The following is a 21,103-nucleotide window of genomic DNA, read 5'->3' as shown; positions in this document are numbered from 1 at the left end:
GACGGACGTTTGTGACATTGTACAGGAGACAGGGATCAAGACCATCCCCAAGAAAAAGAAATGCAAAAAAGCAAAATGGCTGTCAGAGGAGCCCTTACAAATAGTTGTGAAAAGAAGAGAATCAAAAAGCAAAGGAGAAAATGAAAGATATACCCATTTGAATACCGAGTTCCAGAGAATAGCAAGGAGAGATAAGAAAGCTTTCCTCAGTGATCAATGCAAAGAAATAGAGGAAAACAATAGAATAGGAAAGACTAGAGATCTCTTCAAGAAAACTAGAGATCCCAAGGGAAGATTTCATGCAAAGATGGGCTCAGTAAAGGATAGAGAAATGGTATGGACCTAACAGAAGCAGAAGATATTAAGAAGAGGTGGCAAGAATACACAGAAGAAAAGATCTTCATGACCCAGATAATCACAATGGTGTGATCACTCACCTAAAGCCAGACATCCTGGAATGTGAAGTCAAGTGGACCTTAGCAAGCATCACTACAATAGAAAGCTAGTTGAAGTGATGGAATTCCAATTGAGCTATTTCAAATTCTAAAAGATGATCCTGTGAAAGTGCTGCACTCAATATGTCAGCAAATTTGGAAAACTCGGCAGTGGCCAGTGACTGGAAAAGTTCAGTTTTCATTCCAATCCCTAAGAAAGGCAATGCCAAAGAATGCTCAAACTACCTCAAATTGAACTCATCTCACACATTAGTAAAGTAATGCTCAAAATTCTCCAAGCCAGGCTTCAACAATATGTGAACCATCAACTTCCAGATGTTCAAGCTGGATTTAGAAAAGGCAGAGGAACCAGAGATCAAATTGCCAACATCCACTGGATCATGGAAAAAGCAAGAGAGTTCCAGAAAAACATCCATTTCTGCTTTATTGACTATGCCAAAGCCTTTGACTTTGTGGATCACAATAAACTGTGGAAAATTCTGAAAGAGATGGGCATACCTGACCTGCCTCTTCAGAAACCTGTATGCAGGTCAGGAAGCAACAGTTAGAACTAGACATGGAACAACAGACTGGTTCCAAATAGGAAAAGGAGTATGTCAAGGATGTATATTGTCACCCTGCAAATTTAACTTATATGCAGAGTACATCATGAGAAACACTGGGCTGGAGGAAGCACAAGCCGACATCAAGATTGCTGGGAGGAATATCAATAACCTCAGGTATGCAGATGACACCACCCTTATGGCAGAAAGTGAAGAAGAACTAAAGAGCCTCTTGATGAAAATGGAGAGTGAAAAAGTTAGCTTAAAGCTCAACATTCAGAAAACGAAGATCATGGCATCTGATCCCATCATTTCATGGCAAATAGATGGAAAAACAGTGGAAGTAGTGGCAGACTTTATTTTTGGAGGGTTCCAAATCACTGCAAATCGTGACTGCAGCCATGAAATTAAAAGATGCTTACTCCTTGAAAGAAAAATTATGACCAACATAGACAGCATATTAAAAAGCAGAGACATTACTTTTCCAACAAAGGTCTGTCTAGTTAAGACTATGGTTTTTCCAGTAGTCATATATGGATGTGAGAGTTGGACTATAAAGAAAGCCGAGCACTGAGGAATTGATCCTTTGAACTGTGGTGTTGGAGAGGACTCTTGAGAGTCCCATTGACTGCAAGGAGATCCGACCAGTCCATGCTAAAGGAAATCAGTCTTGAATATTCATTGGAAGGACTGAAGGTCAAACTGAAACCCTAATACTTAGGCCACTTGATGCAAAGAGCTGACTCATTTCAAAAGACCCAGATGCTTTGAAAGATTGAAGTCAGGAGGAGAAGGGGATGACAGGATGAGATGGTTGGATGGCATCACTGACTCAATGGGCATGAGTTTGAGTAAACTCTGGTAATTGGTGATGGACAGGGAAGCCTGGTGTGGTGCAGTCCATGGGGCTGCAAAGAGTCAGACATGACTGAGCGACTGAACTGAACTGAGAGGGTCCCTGCTCATCAGGTCAAGACCCAGTGTTCCCCACAGCCAGGCGCTCTCATCAGGAAGCTTGTACAAGCCTCTTAACCCCATCGAGAAGGCAGAAAGAAGCAAGAACTACCATCCCACAGATTCCAGAATGAAAACCACAATCATAGGAAGCTAACCAAAATAATCACATGGCTGACAGCCTTGTGTAACTCAATGAAGCTCTGGGCCATGCTGTTCAGGGGGCACCCCAGATGGATGGGTCATGGTGGAGATTTGTGACAAAACGTGGTCCATTGAAGAAGGGAATAGCAAACCACTTCAGTATTCTTGCCTTGAGAACCCCATAAACAGTATGAAAAGATGAAAAGATATGACACTATAAGTTGAGCCCCCCAGGTCAGTAGGTGTCCAATATGCTACTGGGGAAGAGCTAAAGTCTTGCTCCAAAAAGAATGAAGAAACTGGGCCAAAGCAGAAATGATGCTTGGTAGCAGATATGGTGGTGGTGAAAGTAGTCTGATTCTGTACAGAACAATATTGCATAGGAAATGGAATGTTAGGTCCATGTATCAAAGTAAGCTGGACATGGTCAAGTAAGTAGGAAGAGTGAGCATTAACATTTTAGGAGTTAGTTGAACTAAAATGGACTGAATGGGCATATTTAATTCAAATGACCAGTATATCTATTAATGTGGGCAAGAATCCTTTAGAAGTAATGTTAAAGCTCTCATAGTCAAGAAAAGAGTCTGAAACGCAGTACTTGGGTACAGTCTCAAAAATGACAGAATGGTCGCTGTTTGTTTCCAAGGCAAACCATTCAGCATCACAATAATCCAAGTCTGTGCCCTAACACTAATGCCAAAGAAGCTGAAGTTGAATGGTTCTATGAAAACCTACCAGACTCTCTACAACTAACACCAAAAAGCAATGTCCTTTCATTGTAGGGGATTGGAATGCAAAAGTAGGAATTCAAGAGATACCTGGAGAATCAGGCAAGATTGGCCTTGGAGTACAAAATGAAGCAGGGGAGATGTTAACTGAGTTTTGCCAAGAGAACACACTGGTCATAGCAAACACCCTCTTCCAATAGCACAAGAGATGACTCTATACATGGACATCATCAGATGTTCAGTATTGAAACTAGAGTGATTATATTCTTTGCAGCCAAAGTTGGAGAAACTCTATACAGTCAGCAAAACAAGACTTGGAGCTAACTGTGGCTCAGATCATCAGCTGCTTATTGCAAAATTTATACTTAAATTTACGAAAGTAGGGAAAACCACTAGACCATTAATATATGACCTAAATCAAATCCCATGTGGTTATACAGTGGAGATGACAAGTGGATTCAGGGATTAGATCTGGTAGAGTGCCTGAAGAACTATAGATGGAGATTCATAACATTGTCCTGGAGGCAGTGACCAAAACCATCCCACACAAAAAAATGGAAGAAGGCAAAGTGTTTGTCTGAGAAGGCCTTACAAATAGCTGAGAAGATAAGAGAAATGAAAGACAAAGGAGAATGAGAAAAATATAACAATGGAATGCAGAGTTCCAGAGAATAGCAGGGAGAGATAAGAAAATCTTCTTAAGTGAACATACAGAGCTATGGCTCAGAGGGTAAAGCATCTGCCTGCAATGCCAGAGACCCTCGTTAAATCCCTGGGTTGAGAAGATCCCTGGAGAAGGAAATGGCAACCCACTCTAGTACTCTTGCCTGGAAAATCCCATGGACAGAGAAGCCTGGTAGGCTCCAGTCCATGGGGTCGCAAAGAGTTGGACACAACTGAGCGAATTCACTTTACTTCTTAAGTGAACAATGCAAAGAAATAGAGGAAAACGATAGGATGGGGAAGACTAGAAAACTCTTCAAGAAAATTGGAGATACTAAGTGAACATTTAATGCAAAGATGGGCATGGTACAGGACCTAGCAGAAGCAGAAGATATTAAGAAAAGGTGACAAGAAAACACAGAAGAACTATACCAAAAAGGTCTTAGTGACTCAGATAACCATAGTGATGTGGTTACTCACCTAGAGTCATACATCCTGGAGTGTGAAGTCAAGTGGGCCTTAGGAAGCATTACTATCAACAAAGCTAGTGTAGGTGATGGAATTCTAGCTGAGCTATTTCAAATCCTAAAAGATGATGCTGTTAAAGTGCTGCATTCAATATGCCAGCAAATTTAGAAAACTCAGCAGTGGCCAGAGGACCAGAAAGGTTAGTTTTCATTCTAATCCCAAAGAAAGAACAATGCCAAAGAATGTTCAAATTATAGTACAACTGCACTCATTTCACATGCTAGCAAAGTAATGCTCCAAATCCTTCAAGCTATACTTCAACAGTTCCTGAACTGAGAACTTCTAGATAATGCAAACTGGATTTAGAAAAGTCAGAGAAACCAGAGATCAAATTGCCAATATCAGTTAGATCATAGAAAAATCAAGGGAATTCCAAGTCTTATTTCTGCTTCATTGACTATACTAAAGCATTGGACTCTGTGGATCACAGCAAACTATGGAAAATTCTTCAAGAGATGGAAATACCAGACCACATTAGCTGCCTCCTGAGAAACCTGTATGCAGGCCAAGAAGCAACAGTTAGAAATGGTCACGGAACAAAAGACTAGTTCAAAATTGAGAAAGGAGTACGTCAAGGCTGTTACCCTGCTTATTTAACTTCTATGTGCAGTACATCATGAGAAATACCAGGCTGGATGAATCACAGACCAGAACCAAGATTGCTGAGAGAAATATCAACAACCTCAGATATACAGGTGATACCACTCTATAAACAGCAGAAAGCAAAGAGGAACCAAAAAGTTGCTTGATGAGGGTTAAAAAGGAGTATGAAAAATCTGGCTTAAAACTCAACATTCAAAAAACAAAGATCTTGTCATCCAGTCCTGTCACTTCATGGCAAATGAATGGGGAAAAAGTGAAAACAGTGACAGATTTTATTTTCTTGGACTCCAGAATAACTGTGGACTCTTGTCAGCAGACATGAAATTAAATACACATGCTCCTTGGAAGAAAAGCTATGAAACACCTAGATAGCATATTAAAAAGCAGAGACATCACTTTGCTGATGAAGGTACCTATAGTTAAAGCTGTGATTTTTCCAGTAGTCATGTATGGATGTGAGAGTTGGAACATAAAGAAGGCTGAGCACTGAAGAATTGATGCTTTTGAATTGTGGTGCTAGAGAAGACTCTTGAGTGTCCCTTGGACTGCAAAGAGATCAAGCCAGTCAATTCTAAAGGAAATTAACCCTAAATATTCACTGGAAGGACTGATGCTGAAGCTGAAGCTCCAGTACTTTGGCCACCTGATGTGACGAGTCGACTTATTGAAAAAAACCCTGATTCTGGGAAAGATTGAGGGCAGGAGGAGAAGGGGGTGACAGAGAATGAGATGGTTGAATGGTATGATCAATTTGATGGACATGAGTTTGATTGAACCAACACTGGAAGGCAGTGAATGACAGCAAAGCCTGGTGTGCCACAGTCAATAGAATCGCAAAGAATTGGACATGACTTAGCAACTGAACAACAATAACAACAGTATATAATTATTGAAACCTATATGGGATCCTAGACCCTTTGTTCTCTTAAATTATTGAGACCTCAGAGAGTTTTTGTTTATATATAATATCTTATGTGCATGTATTGATACTTATATATTTCAATATTTACTATGTACTGGAAAAGGTCAGTTTTCATCCCAATCCCAAAGAAAGGCGATGCCAAAGAACGCTCAAACTATCGCACAATTGCACTCATCTCACATGCTAGTAAAGGAATGCTTAAAATTCTCTAAGCCAGGCTTCAGCAATACATGAACCGTGAACTTCCAGATGTTCATGCTGGTTTTAGAAAAGGAAGAGAACCAGAGATAAATTGCCAGCATCCGATATATCATCAAAAAAGCAAGAAAGTTCCAGAAAAACATCTATTTCTGCTTTATTGATTATGCCAAAACCTTTGACTGTGTGGATCACAGTAAACTGGAAAATTCTAAAAGAGATGGGCATACCAGACCACCTGACCTGCCTCTTGAGAAACCTATATGCAGGTCAGGAAGCAACAGTTAGAACTGGACATGGAACAACAGACTGGTTCCAAATAGGAAAAGGAGTGCGTCAAGGCTGTATATTGTCACCCTGCTTATTTAACTTCTATGCAGAGTACATCATGAGAAACGCTGGGCTGGAGGAAGCTCAAGCTGGAATCAAGATTGCCGGGAGAAATATCAATAACTTCAGATATGCAGATGACTACACGCTTATGGCAGAAAGTGAAGAAGGACTAAAGAGCTTCTTGATGAAAGTGGAGTGAAAAAGTTGGCTTAAAGCTCAACATTCAGAAAACTAGGATCATGGCATCTGGTCCCATCACTTCATGGCAGATATGGGGAAACAGTGGCTGACTTTATTTTTAGGGGCTCCATAATCAGTGCAGATGGTGATTGAAGCCATGAAATTAAAAGACGCTTACTCCTTGGAAGGAAAGTTATGACCAACCTAGATAGCATATTAGAAAGCAGAGACTTTACTTTGCCAACAAAAGTCTAGTCAAAACTATGGTTTTTCCAGTGGTCATATATGGATGTGAGAGTTGGACTATAAAGAATGCTGAGCACCAAAGAATTGATGCTTTTGAGCTGTGGTATTGGAGAAGACTCTTGAGAGTCTTCTTGGACTGCAAGGAGATCCAACCACTTCATCCTAAAGGAAATCAGTCCTAAATATGTATTGAAGGACTGATGTTGAAGCTAAAACTCCAAAACTTTGGCCACCTGATATGAAGAAGTGACTCATTTGAAAAGGCCCTGATGTTGGGGAAAGATTGAAGGTGGGAGGAGAAGGGGAAGACAGAGGATGAGATGGTTGAATGGCATCAGCAACTCAATTGACATGAGTTTGAGTAAACTCTGGGAGTTGGTGATGGACAGGGAGGCCTGGCATGCTGCAGTCCATGGGGTGGCAAAGAGTCGGACACAACTGAGCGAGTGGACTGACTCTCTGACTAAGTTTTCACATTTTATTCTTTAACTAAAACAAAAAAAGTTTCACTTTGTATTTTTTAATTATCATTTGCAATATGGTATCTGAAAAATTCACCTCAGTGAATGTTTTTTATTCAGTAATGTTATATCCATTGATCAGTCTTGTGCTTTGAGTGTGTTTTTTTTATCTATGCATGATTTTGTACATTGTACGTTTTTCATTTGGTAAATATTGATTAATAAGTTAGGTAGATCTTTCAGATGTTGACACATTTTGTTATAAATATCTGTTAATATCATCATCAATCTTATCATTGAGTGGCTGTCAAGATCTCTGTGAGACAAAAATTTTTCCAAAATTCTTGTTTTGGCTTGAGAACAAATTTTGCCACTCACAACAAATAGTGTCAGTTGTTTTTCTTCAAGTTTTAAGTTTACAGAATCATTTTTGAGAAAATGTCTATCAGATACTCAAGACTGAATATAATCATAGTTTTTCAGTTGAAACTTCAAGTAAAAATGTGGTTCCAGGAAATTATGAACAACTGGTTTAGCTCACAGTTCAGTTGCACCAGTGCTTATCCTCCAAACAACCATGTGCTTTGGAGTGTAGCAGAAATGCTTTTTGTCTGCTTCTCATTTCATTTTTTTTTAACTGGCATTTTAAAGAGCTAATTTGATAAAACTAAGACTTTTTACTGCTTTATTTAGTTCATTCTTAAGTGAAATTCATGTCACCCCACCCCCATCCCTACATGGTGGTCAAGGGTACAGTGACTACTAGTTTACAGCCAGTACCTATCATCATGATAGGATGCCTACAGGTTTATTCACCTTTGTTTTGCACTATTAGTGAAAATGTCAATGTGGTGAAAACAACAAATAACATCTTGTAATTATGAAAAGAATGTTGTTCCCTGAGTCTCTAGAAAATATCTTGAGGAATGGCTACTTCTTCAGCTAGAAAATATATGATGATTGAGTAAATCAAGTCTTGGTTATTTATTTATACATAATAATGATTTGGGGTCGGGGGGGTGCTTCTCCTCCTGAGGAAAGAGCTAGTCAAATGGCCTAAACTGACATTTATATGCTATTTTGGGAGGTAGCTGAGGGAACCTTTGTTGGTGTCCCCTATCACTCCATTTCCGTGAGCACCAGACTGGCTTTTCAACAGCTTAAACCTCCTGGAATTCTTTGTCTGGGAATGTTCTCTGACTGCTCAGCCTGGTCTGCCTGAGTGCCCTGGGCAAAGCCAAATAAATTAAAATAATATAGAAAATTCAGTTATTCACTTGCACTGGCTACATTTCAAGGGCTCAGTAGCCACATGTAGCTAGCCTAACCCTAGCCTCTTAATTTAATATGAGGGAACTGAGCTTTTTTGTGGGGGAGGGGATGCTACAAATAACAGAATTGTCTTCTAAAATTGGCTTGAATAATTGGTGTTTAGTGTGCTCAAAGAATGAGTCCTCATAATTTAGGGGATAGGTTCTGCTGCTCCGCACTGTTCTCAAAAATCCAGGCTCTTTCTGTCTTCCCATTCTGATATCCTCAACATAGTGGTATGTCTCCTTCAAAGCTGTTAGAAGACTAGCAGTATTCAAAGCATCACTGAACCACCTAATGAAATCTGAACACTGGAAGAAAGAGGCAGCTCTCTTTGGGCATCATTCTTGTTGTTGAGGAGCAAAATCTTTCCAGAAGCTCCTAGCAGACTTTTGTTGAGTCCCGTTTCACCAGAACTGACTCATATGCCCTTGTGGCCAGAGAGAGGCTGGGAGTACCAGTCGCTGGTGTTTTTAACCTCTATAATGATAGAATGGCTCTCCTGGAATGTGAGTGCTATGAAGACTGAAAGTCTGGTCTGGTTTTGTTTACTTCTGTGTCCTCAGCACCTAAGTTAGTATCTGATGCTGAGTAGATAGCTCTTGTTTTTGTCGTTCCGTTGTTAAGTTGTGTTGCGCTGCAGCATACCAGGCTTCCCTGTCCTTTACTATCTCCCGGAGTTTGCTCAAACTTATATCCTTTGAGTCGGTGCTGCCATCTAACCATCTTATCCTCTTGTCTCCTTTTCCTCCTGCCCTCAGTCTTCGCCAGCATCAGGGTCTTTTCCAGTGAGTCGGCTCTTTGCATCAGATGACGAAAATATTGGAGTTTCAGCTTCAGCATCAGTCCTTCCAATGAATACTTAGGATTGATATCTTTTAGAGAAATTAATTGAACAAGTCCATGGTGTGCCATAGAAATGAACCTGCCATGGAGGACTTTATGCTCTTGTCTTCTCTCTCTTGTTGTGATGCCTTGAACCAGGCTGTTGTGATTGATTGCTCTCAGAATTAACTGTTAGGTGCTATCCGACTTGGGTAATGAGAATATTCGGCAACATCTTCCACCCAATCCCTCTACTGTTTAAACCACTTATTTGGTTTTTAATTTAAAAGAAGAAAATATAGATCAGATTTGAGTTTAGTATTTATCCTTTTTATTTAACAATTGTAATTTCAGGGACACAGAGCAAGCAGTTTCCAATCATTAAAATAAGAGTGGGCTCTAACTGCTGTTGGATACTATGTCCTGTGTGCATTACTGTGTGTACATTTGCTTTGTGAGTTAGGAAGGCTGAGATGTGGGCATCAAACAGGTGTTCTGAATTTCCCTAGTTAGGCTCACATCTCAAAGCACCTGGCAGCTGGGTGGATGACAACATCCATTTCTTATTTGAATCTGGTAACTGAACTGAAGCCACTCGGCTGGACTAACCAGCTGTATCCCACCCATCACCCTGTGCTGGTTTCCCTGGCCCTGATCTGTATTGAAACTGCTGCTGACTGAAGCTGTTGTGTGGAAGGCTGAAATGGAACTTAGAATTCCAAGCTCAGAGCTTGTGATGAAAGTCAGAAATGCTAAGGTTGAGCAGATGTGGCTTAAAGATTAAAGAAAAAGTTCTTTCAGTTTTAATAATAATGTATTCATATATTATGTCATACATGGGGCATTTTTTAAAGTTGTGGTATTTGTCTTTGGATTTTTTTCATCTACCAAGACAGCCCTAGGATTGTCACTTCATCTCACTAGGTGACTTATGTGCTCCTACATGTGACAGATGAAAATACTTCACAAGTTGGTGTTCTAGTATGTTCCATGCATTTCTACTGGAGAAGTTCCATTAAAACATGCATCTGGTTTTCTTTTTGTTATACTTGACTCACTGAAGTGAAAGTGAAAGTTGCCCAGTCGTGTCCGACTCTTTGCGACCCCATGGACTATACAGTCCATGGAATTCTCCAGGCCAGAATACTGGAGTGGGTAGCCATTCCCTTCTCCAGGGGATCTTCCCAACCCAGGGATTGAACCCAGGTCTTCCACATTTCAGACAGATTCTTTACCAGCTGAGCCACCAGGGAAGCCCAAGAATTTTGGAGTCGATAGCCTATCCCTTCTTCAGTGGATCTTCCTGACCCAGGAATTGAACCCAGGAACCTGATCCAGGAATCCGCGTTGCAGGCAGATTCTTTACCAGCTGAGCTACCAGGGAAGCCCTTGACTCCCTGGATACCCTCCAATTGTATGGCCATGTTTTCTTCCTCTCATACAGTTACAGGCCTCATTTGTAATCAAGATTACTTTACAAGCTTTGAGAGTTTGAGCTAAGAGGAATAATGGCTTTCTAAATACTTCTTATAGGTTGTAGCTCAGTGACTTGTATCAAATAGGCACTTAATAATACTATTCGTTCAATTAATTGGTTGGGAAATGTTCTTGGACAGCTTCCCACTCTGAGCATTAATATGTATAAGCACTGAGGTACCTTTTATTCTAACAGGTTCCCTTCTCCCTCCCCACCTTGCCTTAGCTTATGTGGTAGTAGAGTTCTTTATTTGGCTTTGTCACTTTTGTAGTCAATGATCCTTCTATTTCAATCACACTAGACCTAAATATATTCCTAGTTGTTTAGCCTTGGACACATCATAAAATTGGACACATTTTATTGATAAAATGAGAGTGATAAAAGCACCTACTTCATAAGACTATCATGGCTAACGAATTAATACATGTAAACACTTCGTACAACCAACGGTTATTTCAGAACTGTAGTTGGTCAACCTCAGCTGTTGGTTGGCTATAGATACAAAAGTTTGGTGAAATCAATGAAAGCATTCTGTGAGCACTAATGAGCTCTATGGAACATAACCTTATGATAAGGTATGTTGCATATATTCTTATTATATTAAAATTGTGTGCTACATATCATTTTTGTTGGTAAAATTTATAAAAAGCTTGTGTATGGATACATGTGCACACAGCATTTTTGTTGTTTTAGACATTTACCACCAGGTAATACTGTCTCTACTTTTGTTCTTCAAGGTTATGGATGTTTCTCTCTCATATGGATAATGTCTGGATGTAGCCTGTAGCAGATGCTGTTGATATCCTACCCAGATCTCCTTTATTGGGCCAGTGCCTCCATCTCCCAGCTGCTGCGGGTATTGGCTGCTAATGACTCACACCTGTACCCATCTCCAGAGGCCTGCCCTTGGCTGACAGTAATTGCCTCAACGAAATATATTGGGGAGATTATGAGATCATGCCCCACCACCCTCTCTGTTCCCTAGGGACGGCTCATAGTCAATGACTATTCAGGGGTAAAACAGCCCAGCCCCCTTGCCTCTTGGACTGGGTGACTTCCGCAGTTCAGTCCACACTCTAGAACGCCTCACTGGATCAGGCTGAGGCTAGATTTCTGAAACCATATCTTTGCATGGTCCCTTTCTGCTTTCACTCCAGTTTCTCCTGACAGAACTCTGCATATACTCAAGTGTGTAAGAGACACATCTCAGGCTCTGCATGTAGGGAACTTGACCTAAGATATTGCTAATTTCAGTCCCACTGTTGTTTTCTTAGTTCTACCATCACTTATGAAACTAATTAACTATATATTAAATAATCTCTAGCATAAATTGAAAGTGAAGGAGGAGAGTGAAAAAGTTGGCTTAAAGCTCAACATTCAGAAAACGAAGATCATGGCATCTGGTCCCATCACTTCATGGCAAATAGATGGGGAAACAGTGGAAACAGTGTCAGACTTTATTTTTTTGGGTTCCAAAATCACTGCAGATGGTGACTGCAGCCATGAAATTAAAAGACGCTTACTCCTTGGAAGGAAAGTTATGAACAACCTAGATAGCATATTCAAAAGCAGAGGCATTACTTTGTCAACAAAGGTCTGTCTAGTCAAGGCTATGGTTTTTCCAGTAGTCATGTATGGATGTGAGAGTTGGACAGTGAAGAAAGCTGAGCGCCATAGAATTGATGCTTTTGAACTGTGGTGTTGGAGAAGACTCTTGAGAGTCCCTTGGACTGCAAGGAGATCCAACCAGTCCATTCTGAAGGAGATCAGTCCTGGGTATTCATTGGAGGGACTGATGTTGAAGCTGAAACTCCAGTACTTTGGCCACCTCATGGGAAGAGTTAATTCATTAGAAAAGACCCTAATGCTGGAAGGATTGGGGGCAGCAGGAGAAGGGGACGGCAGAGGATGAGATGGCTGGATGGCATCATTGACTCGATGGACATGGGTTTGGGTGGACTCCAGGAGTTGGTGATGGACAGGGAGGCCTGGTGTGCTGCGACTCATGGGGTCACAAAGAGTCAGACACGACTGAGCGACTGAACTGAACTGAGCATAAATTTCCTCTCCTTGTTTTGTTTTCTTGGTTGGACCATGTCTGATAGGCATCAACCCTGCTTGTATCCTCTATCTTTGCATATTTAAGGTTCAGTTCAGTTTAGTTCAGTCTCTTCGTCCTGTCTTAACTCTTTGCAATCCCATGGACTGCAGCACACCAGGCTTCCCTGTTCATCACCAACTCCCAGACCTTTCTCAAACTCTTGTCCATCAAGCCGGTGATGCCATCCAACCATCTCATCCTCTCTCATCCCCTTCTCCTCCCGCTTTCAATCTTTCCCATCATCAGGGTCTTTTCCAATGAGTCAGTTCTTCACATCAGGTGGCCAAAGTATTGGAGCTTCAGCTTCAACATCAGTCCTCCTAGTGAAAACCCAGGAGTGATTTCCTTTAGGATGGACTGGTTGGATCTCCTTGCTGTCCAAGGGACTCTCAAGAGTCTTCTCCAACACCACAGTTCAAAAGCATCAATTATTCGGCACTCAGCTTTCTTTATAGTCCAACTCTCACATCCATACATGACTACTGGAAAAACCATAACTTTGACTAGATGGACCCTTGTTGATAATGTCTCTGCTTTTTGGTAGGTTGTCTAAGTTGGTCATACCTTTTCTTCCAAGGAGCAAGCATCTTTTAATTGCATGGCTGCAGTCACCATCTGCAGTGACTTTGGAGCCCAAGAAAATAAATTCTGTCACTGTTTTCATTGTATCCCCATCTATTTTCCATGAAGTGATGGCACCGGATACCATGATCTTAGTTTTTTGAATGTTGAGTTTTAAGCCAGCGTTTTGTCTCTCCTCTTTCACTTTCACCAAATGCTCTGTATTTCCTCCTAACTTTCTGCCATAAAGATGGTGTGACCTGCATATCTGAGGTTATTGATATTTCTCCCTGCAGTATTGATTCCATGTCCAGTTCTAACTGTTGCTTCTTGACCTGCATACTGATTTCTCAGGAGGCAGGTAAGGTGGTTTGCTATTCCCATCTCTTGAAGAATTTTCCATAGTTTGTTATGATCCACACAAAGGCTTTGGAGTAGTCCATGAAGCAGATGTTTTTCTGGAATTCTCTTGCTTCCCTATGATGCATCGGATGTTGGCAATTTGATCTCAGGTTTCTCTGCCTTTTCGAAATCCAGCTTGTATATCCGGAAGTTCTCAGTTCATGTACTCTTGAAGCCTAGCTTGAAGAATTTTGAGCATTACTTTGCTAGCCTGTGCCATGAGTACAAGTGTGGTTGTTTGAACATTCTTTGGCTTGCCTTTCTTTCGGATTGGAATGAAAACTGACCTTTCCAGGCTTGTGGCCACTTTTGGGTTTTCTAAATTTGCTGATATATTGAGTCAGTGCTTGTACAGCATCATCTTTTAGGATTTGAAATAGCTCAGCTGGAATTCCATCACCTCCACTAGCTTTGTTTGTAGTGATGCTTCCTAAGGCCGACTTGACTTCACACTCCAGAATGTCTGGCTCTAGGTGACTGATCACACCATCATGGTTATCTGGGTCATTAAGATCTTTTTTGTATAGTTTTCTGTGTATTCTTGCCACCTCGTCTTAATGTCTTCAGCTTCTGTTAGGTCCATACCGTTTCTGTTCTTTATTGCACCCATCTTTGCATGAAATGTTCCTTGGTATCTCTAATTTTCTTGAAAAGATCTCTAGTCTACATATTTAAGGTTATTCAACATCAAATTCCCTTGATCTTAATGTTTACCTGGTTATTTTTATACAGTATTATAATGAATACTCCAGATTTTAGAATCTCAAAATAAGTTTCAAAGCCTAATTCAATTATACCTCCCTTTTAAATTTTGTTGTAAGAGTTACCTGAGCTGTTTTTTCAACAATACTTAGCTCTGTGCCTGGAATGTAGAAGTGGTTAATAAATGGTAGCCGTTTGATTGATATTACTCTTTTAAGAGACTTGCCCAGACTGAACAGATGACTCATCCCTTACTCCCAGAGAACCCTAATATGTCCCTTTATAATCTTTCCTCTACTCCGTGTTATCCCATGGTAAATTGGCTCTCCAGGGGAAGAAAAGACCTGACAGATAGCTTTTCCTGATTTTTCTTGGGGAAAATACTCCTACACTGTCCATTTCCAAGCTACCAAAATGATTTCACTGAACACAGTTTGAGAAGAGACACACATTTTACTCTTAGCAGCCAGTACACACCAGTCCCAGTCTCTGCTCTGAATTCCTAATTCTAAGCACACTAGATCCACCATAGAAGCTAGGTGTTCTGTAGATGACTAAAATATAGTTTTTAAGTAGTCATAACTTGATTATATGTATGAAATTGGTGAAATTCCTTGATATCAAATTTTTGTTAAATAACCCATAACTTGTATTGGCTATATAGCTCCACCTCTCCACCCCCACCCCCCACACACATGCATGCATGCATACACACACAAATTGCACATGCTATTCATAAATCAAGGAAAAGGAATTATTCCTCATGAAATAGTGGGAAATACGCACGCCCTCCCTGAGCAAGTTGTCTACTTACTCAGACGCAGACCTCAAGTTTGTGATTTACTGTATACCTCAATGGAGCTTAGTCTCTTCACCTCTCTTGGCCCCAGTTTCCTGAGTTGGAAGCCTAATTAGTATATATTCCATTTCCTTCTTCCCTCATTTTCCTCATTCTTTATCAAACTTGTAAATTGTGCTAGATGTTTGAAACACAATAAGGAATAAGACTTGGCCCTGGCTGACGAGAATCTTCCTGTCTTATTTTATGAATATCCACCTCACTGAGGCCAAGAGTATGCGTGCATGCTCAGTCATATCTGATTCTTTGGGACTCTATGGACTGTAGCCCACCAGGCTCCTCTGTCTGTGGAATTTTCCAGGCAAGAACACTGGAGTGGGTTGCAATTTCCTTTTCCAGGGGATCTTCCTGACCCAGGGATCTAAACCCACATCTCTTGTGTCTTCTGCATTGACTGGCAGATTCTTGCCAAATGGAGTTATGCAAATGTGCCAAAGGCCAAGATTTTACTTCATCAAGAGTTTAGCACTTTGACACATAAGGTATTGTCCTAATAGCCTTCTGTTTAAATTAAACAAGGTTGATGTTAATGGTATGGAGAGAACCCTTGGTGAACAGCTTTGTTATTCTGCTCTCTGAGTTAGGCTCAGACTCAGTTTATAGAGAGGGTAGTTTATTCAGGACTATTAAGCAAATCTTTAAACATTCTTTTGTGTTTAAGAAGTACTTAGCCTGATTCTTTCTTCCATATTTTGATAAGAAAGGCGTGAAGAATGACTCTTAAACTTTTGTGTTCTCCTTCAAGGCTGTATCCACCCATTGGCTCTAATGCCTTTGTTCTCATCAGATGTGATCTCTGCACTTAATTTTCAAAGCAATGTTGGTGTCCAATAGGAAATTACTGTTGGGAACATTTTTCATGTTGCTGAAAGCTATTTTTAAAAACAGAATTTGTTTTGTTTTTGACAGGGGCTGATAATATCCGGAAATACTGGAGCCGCTACTACCAAGGATCTCAAGGGGTAATATTTGTATTAGACAGTGCCTCTTCAGAAGATGATTTAGAGACTGCTAGAAATGAACTGCACTCAGCTCTTCAGCACCCACAGTTATGCACTTTACCCTTTTTAATACTGGCCAATCATCAAGACAAGCCAGCTGCTCGATCAGTACAAGAGGTATGTCTCACGAAGGTAACAACTCTTGGTCTGTCTGTTTGTTGCACTTGCACTGCCATGCTGGAATCTGAAAAAATTCCTGTAATTAGAGATATGCTGGTTATACTGTTTCTCAACATGAAATTTTAGGTTATGGAAAAAGAAAGCCTGTATTAATCTTATGGAAATTATTATTCATACCTCTAATCCCACTTCGAGATCATAGGTGTTTTTTTTTTTATAACCCTTTAGCAAAAGGATTCATCTGAAGATATCTCTCATCTATTTTTGAGCGCTAAAGGCCCGGTTATTTAACTTTTGTTTTTTTAGCCTACCAGCTTACTTAGTTCATTCTTCTTTTCAAGGAAGGCGTCCTGTGTATTACCATGCATCATTCGCCCTCAGATGTCATGTTTTTGTCCCCTGTAATGCCCGCTGCTCACTAGAAGCAGTGGGTACTATTCTGTAATCAGCGAGGCTGGAAATTGATGTCTTATCTTGCAAGTTCCATGCCACCGAATACCTTTTAATACAGACCCATTCTTTATCTTCCATATTTAATTTCATTTCTTAGCTTGTATCTCTCCTATAAAAGCATGAGACTAATTGTGGGCAGATAACCACGGTCTCAGCAGAGTTTCTGACTCATGGTACTAAAGTAATAAGATACGTGAATAGCTTTCAAAACTTAAATGATAGTGGAGTTTAACCTTAAGTACAGTGAAATCTAAACTTTCGATGTACTCCTTTTCACCTGTAACTCTCAAGGATGTTCTATCACCACCACCTCCCCCTACTTCAAAAGTTCTGGGCTTTTCTTTTATTTACTTTAGAATAATAGAAGCCACACTGCCCTTTAGTCTGAAAAACAGATGAGGAGCCAAGCATATAACGTGTTCTAATTCCAGACTCCCTCCCACTTTGGGTGGGACCTGTTGGCAGATAGCTTTGTCCTTGTGCCTGCTTTCTTACCTGTGAAATGGGAATAATGTGATTCTTTTTTAATGAGAAGTGAGTGGGATTCACTTTGAAGTGTACTAAGTGTAGAAGGTACCATATGCAGAGTATTTTCATTTATTTTAGGAAAGTAGTAAAGAAGGCAGGGATTTCTTATTAAACAGAGCTTATATGTATCTTTAGTTGCCTTGTTCAGCATTAAGTAGTGCTAACCTTTTTTAGATATTGTGAATACCATACAGATAATATTAAATGATTAAGATAGAAAATACAAATCTATTCAAACAATCAGCGATGTACAGATCTTCAGCATTGTAATTGTGGTGCCTTCCTGATTGCTTCTTAAGACCTCGGATACATTTTTTAACCTCTTAACACCAGTTTTTCTGTCTGTAAAATGGATGTAATAGTGTAATGATGGTTAGTTATAAATGTTAGATTAGTTTATGATTATAAGGTGATTTGCTGAAAAGGCATTGATATCCTTAGATTTACTGTGGAAAATATGAATGTATTACAGAATATACATAGACAATATAACATCTTGTATGTTAATAATACATATTTAATAACACATTATATGTAGTAATATATAGATGTATTTATACATGAATATATATAGGTTATGATATGAAATAGATACTATATAACACTTCAGATCACTTTAAAGACATGTGCTATAGCTGAAAAGATTTTATTTTGCTTTTAAATTAGAAGCTGTTTATATGTTTCCATAGACATCAAAAAAATGAAGCTAATGTGTTCCATAAACCTAACATATGACTCATAGTAATCCTCCATAGGAATTAAAGACTGCTACATTGAATAAAGGTAGCTTGTAACAATTAATTGCTTAAGAGTATGCCATGTGATTGTTGGCTGGCTGCCTCTTCTAGGAAGAGGACAGCTATCTAACGTCTGTCACTTCAAATTTTTGTTGAGATGAGACAGAACCAAGAATACACTCGCCTGACAATTCATTTTTTCAGTAAGAAGAGGTTATGAATGTAGGGTAATCATAGATATACTTTGAAAATTATTGTAAGCTTGTATGTACTGGAGCATATGTGTCTTTGACTTTCCTTTTTATTCATATCCATTTAAAATGAGTTTTCTACAAAATTTCCACTTGTGATGGGATTTGCAAATGCCGTTTTTAAGTAAAGCATTTGCCTGTGACTACATACACGCACACTGCACCAGGTGCATGTTTACGTTGTAGACTGCCCTAGTTGAATTCATGGACAAATTCCATTGCAGATCTTGAACCTGGGACATAGTGAAGTGCTCAGACCTACTTTGAATTTGAGAGCGAAAGAAATGGAAGCTTCCTATTTTCCCCATTGCTTGTAAGACAGAGGTTTCTCCATGTAGTATTATGATGCTTTCCTGAAATACTCCTAGGAATGTTTTAGGAATTAATACCTTTTTGTTAGCATAAAAATGAAATTATGAAAATAAATCTTAAAAGTTTTATAAACAGTAACCTCAAAATGGTTGGGAGTAGGCATAAATAGAAGAGGAGAGAGAAGATTAAGAAGTAAACAGAGTTACTTACATGTTATTAGAAATGGGTTGAGAAGTGGTCATCTGTTTATTACTTCCTTTCCTGAGCCTAAAGGTATTACATGTCCTGTGCTTTGTTGCGTATAAACATTTCTATTCATTTCTACCTGCTAATTTGTGTGCACTAATTGCCAGATGCTAAAAAGATGATGTTTTACTCTGCAAAATACCTGTGTATTTTAGGTAAAATTCTGTCCTTTCAGGATCAGGGAAAATGCATTCAGTTTACCAAGAAGCACGGAACAGTACTTTGATGCAATTACAAAAAATGAGGCATAGAGGCTCATCAATTCTTTCCCTACTCTCATTGAAATTATTGCATGGTGTGCTTAATGTATTTGCAACAAACTTGCAGTTATTTACCCTATCACTTAGGTAAAACTGCAAGAATTCATTTATCATTTAAGGAGAATATCAGTTCACTTTTGAGCTTAGAAACTGGTAGGAACTGGTGAAAACCATAGGAGAAAACTGAATTATCACTAGGATTCCTACAGAGGGTGAAAATCCTCAGGAAGTTATATATTTAGTTCCTCCCTCTGCAATGAAAGTTTTGCTAGGTTTGTGTTGAGAACTAAGATAGGAACAGTGGTTAAAATTATGGTGTAACCTACAGATAAAGAGCAACATGCCCCATTGTTTTGTTGCTTTTTTAGAAAGCAAGTAGAGTCTTGTGTATCACATAGTTTTCCTTTCTGTAATATACCTACTTGGTAATGATCTGTGTTTAACTTACCAGAATTTTAAGATTTTATGCCTTGAGACTGGACAGTAGAGAAAAATTTTTTTTAATAAATAAGCTTTTTTTTTTTGGGTAATAGCAAAACACTGGGAAAAAGGACACCCTTTACATACTGTCTGAAAGCCAAGCAGTTCTTGCAACAGATGTTTGTTGTATTCACTTTAGGGAGGTGTAGTTACCACAGTTTTCCAGAATTTACTCATATCAACTATTTTTCTCTGTAGAAAACATAATATGAAACTCTATAGTTATGTCAAGTGGCCCATTTGATTCATTAGGGAAAATTCTGATCTAACTTAAATGATAAAGCTTTCTAAAACAAGAATCATCTTAAGGGTAAATAGGTTGATTTTTTAATTTGTATTGAATTGTAATTGTATCTAATTTGTTTTACAACTCCCATAGGAGAGCATACTTCAGTTCTGAAGTTATTTAATAGATCAGGAGGATTTTATGACAAGTTAAGTTGATAGAGTAGCCAATAAAAGTAATCCTGTTTTCTCTCTACACAGTTGATTCTTTTACCTCCCAGCTTTTTAAAATCCTATTTTCATTTTATTGGGCATTACAGTATCTTAAAAATGGCACATTTTGTTAACATGAAAGACATGGTTTATCTTTTCTGCAATCTAATCTGATTTGATATTCTTTCATATCCTTAATCCAAAAGTACTTAACTTTTTCAGGCATAATACATCAAAAATACTGAATTAACTCAAATATTTTATATTAAAGAAAATATTAAAAAATATGAAAACTAACATAACATTGTAAATGAACTGTGAAGTGAGGTGAAAGTCGCTCAGTTGTGTCCCACTCTTTGCAACCTCATGGACTGTATAGTTCATGGAATTCTCCAGGCCAGAATACTGGAATGGGTAGCCTTTCCCTTCTCCAGGGGTCTTCCCAATCCAGGGATCGAACCCAGGTCTCCCACATGGCAGGCGGATTCTTTACCAGCTGAGCCACCAGAGAAGCCCAAGAATATTGGAGTGGGTAGCCTATCTCTTCTCCAGCGGATCTTCCCTACCCAAGAATCAAACTGGGGTCTCCTGCAATGCAGTTGGATTCTTTACCAATTGAGCTATGAGGAAGGCCCAAAAATCAACTGTACTTCAGTTTTAAAAAATTTTAAAAAGGATATAAAAGTGTGAAACATAGAAATTTGAAGTAGAATTATAAGGTTAAATCACTATTGGTTCCATGGCTCATTAATTGTAGCATAGGAATGTACAGCTTCTAAATTAAAATATCAGCAATAAAGTTGAAATTTATGATTAGGCGTTTCTCAGTTTTTGTTCAATTGTAATTTAGGGCATTATTGTGATGTACATGCTTCCCCATCTGCCTGTATGTAATGCAGGAGACTCAGGAGATGCAGACTCATTCTCTGGGTTTGGAAGATCTCCTTGGGGAGGAAATGGCAACCTACTCCAGTATTCTTGCCTGGAGAATGCCATGGACTGAGGAACCTGGGGGGTCTACAGTCCATGGGGTCACAAAGAGTCAGACACAACTGACCGTGCCCGCATGCATGATGTACATA

At 39.3% G+C, this 21,103-nt stretch overlaps 1 protein-coding gene across 1 annotated transcript in view; it reads left to right on the top strand.

Moving 5' to 3' along the window:
- Positions 1–21,103, top strand: part of ARL15 (ADP ribosylation factor like GTPase 15) — a 466,828-nt gene that overhangs the window by 224,434 nt on the left and 221,291 nt on the right. Inside the window, exon 4 of the mRNA XM_040262517.1 lies at positions 16,105–16,313. Within this exon, the coding sequence (XP_040118451.1) occupies positions 16,105–16,313 (209 nt within the window). The remainder of the gene's footprint in view (positions 1–16,104; positions 16,314–21,103) is intronic.

This window comes from Oryx dammah, unplaced genomic scaffold (genome assembly GCF_014754425.2).
Source record: "Oryx dammah isolate SB20612 unplaced genomic scaffold, SCBI_Odam_1.1 HiC_scaffold_20, whole genome shotgun sequence".
Classification (NCBI taxonomy): domain Eukaryota; kingdom Metazoa; phylum Chordata; class Mammalia; order Artiodactyla; family Bovidae; genus Oryx; species Oryx dammah.
Note: the sequence above shows the minus strand (reverse complement) of the source record. Positions and strands in the feature narration are given on the sequence as shown.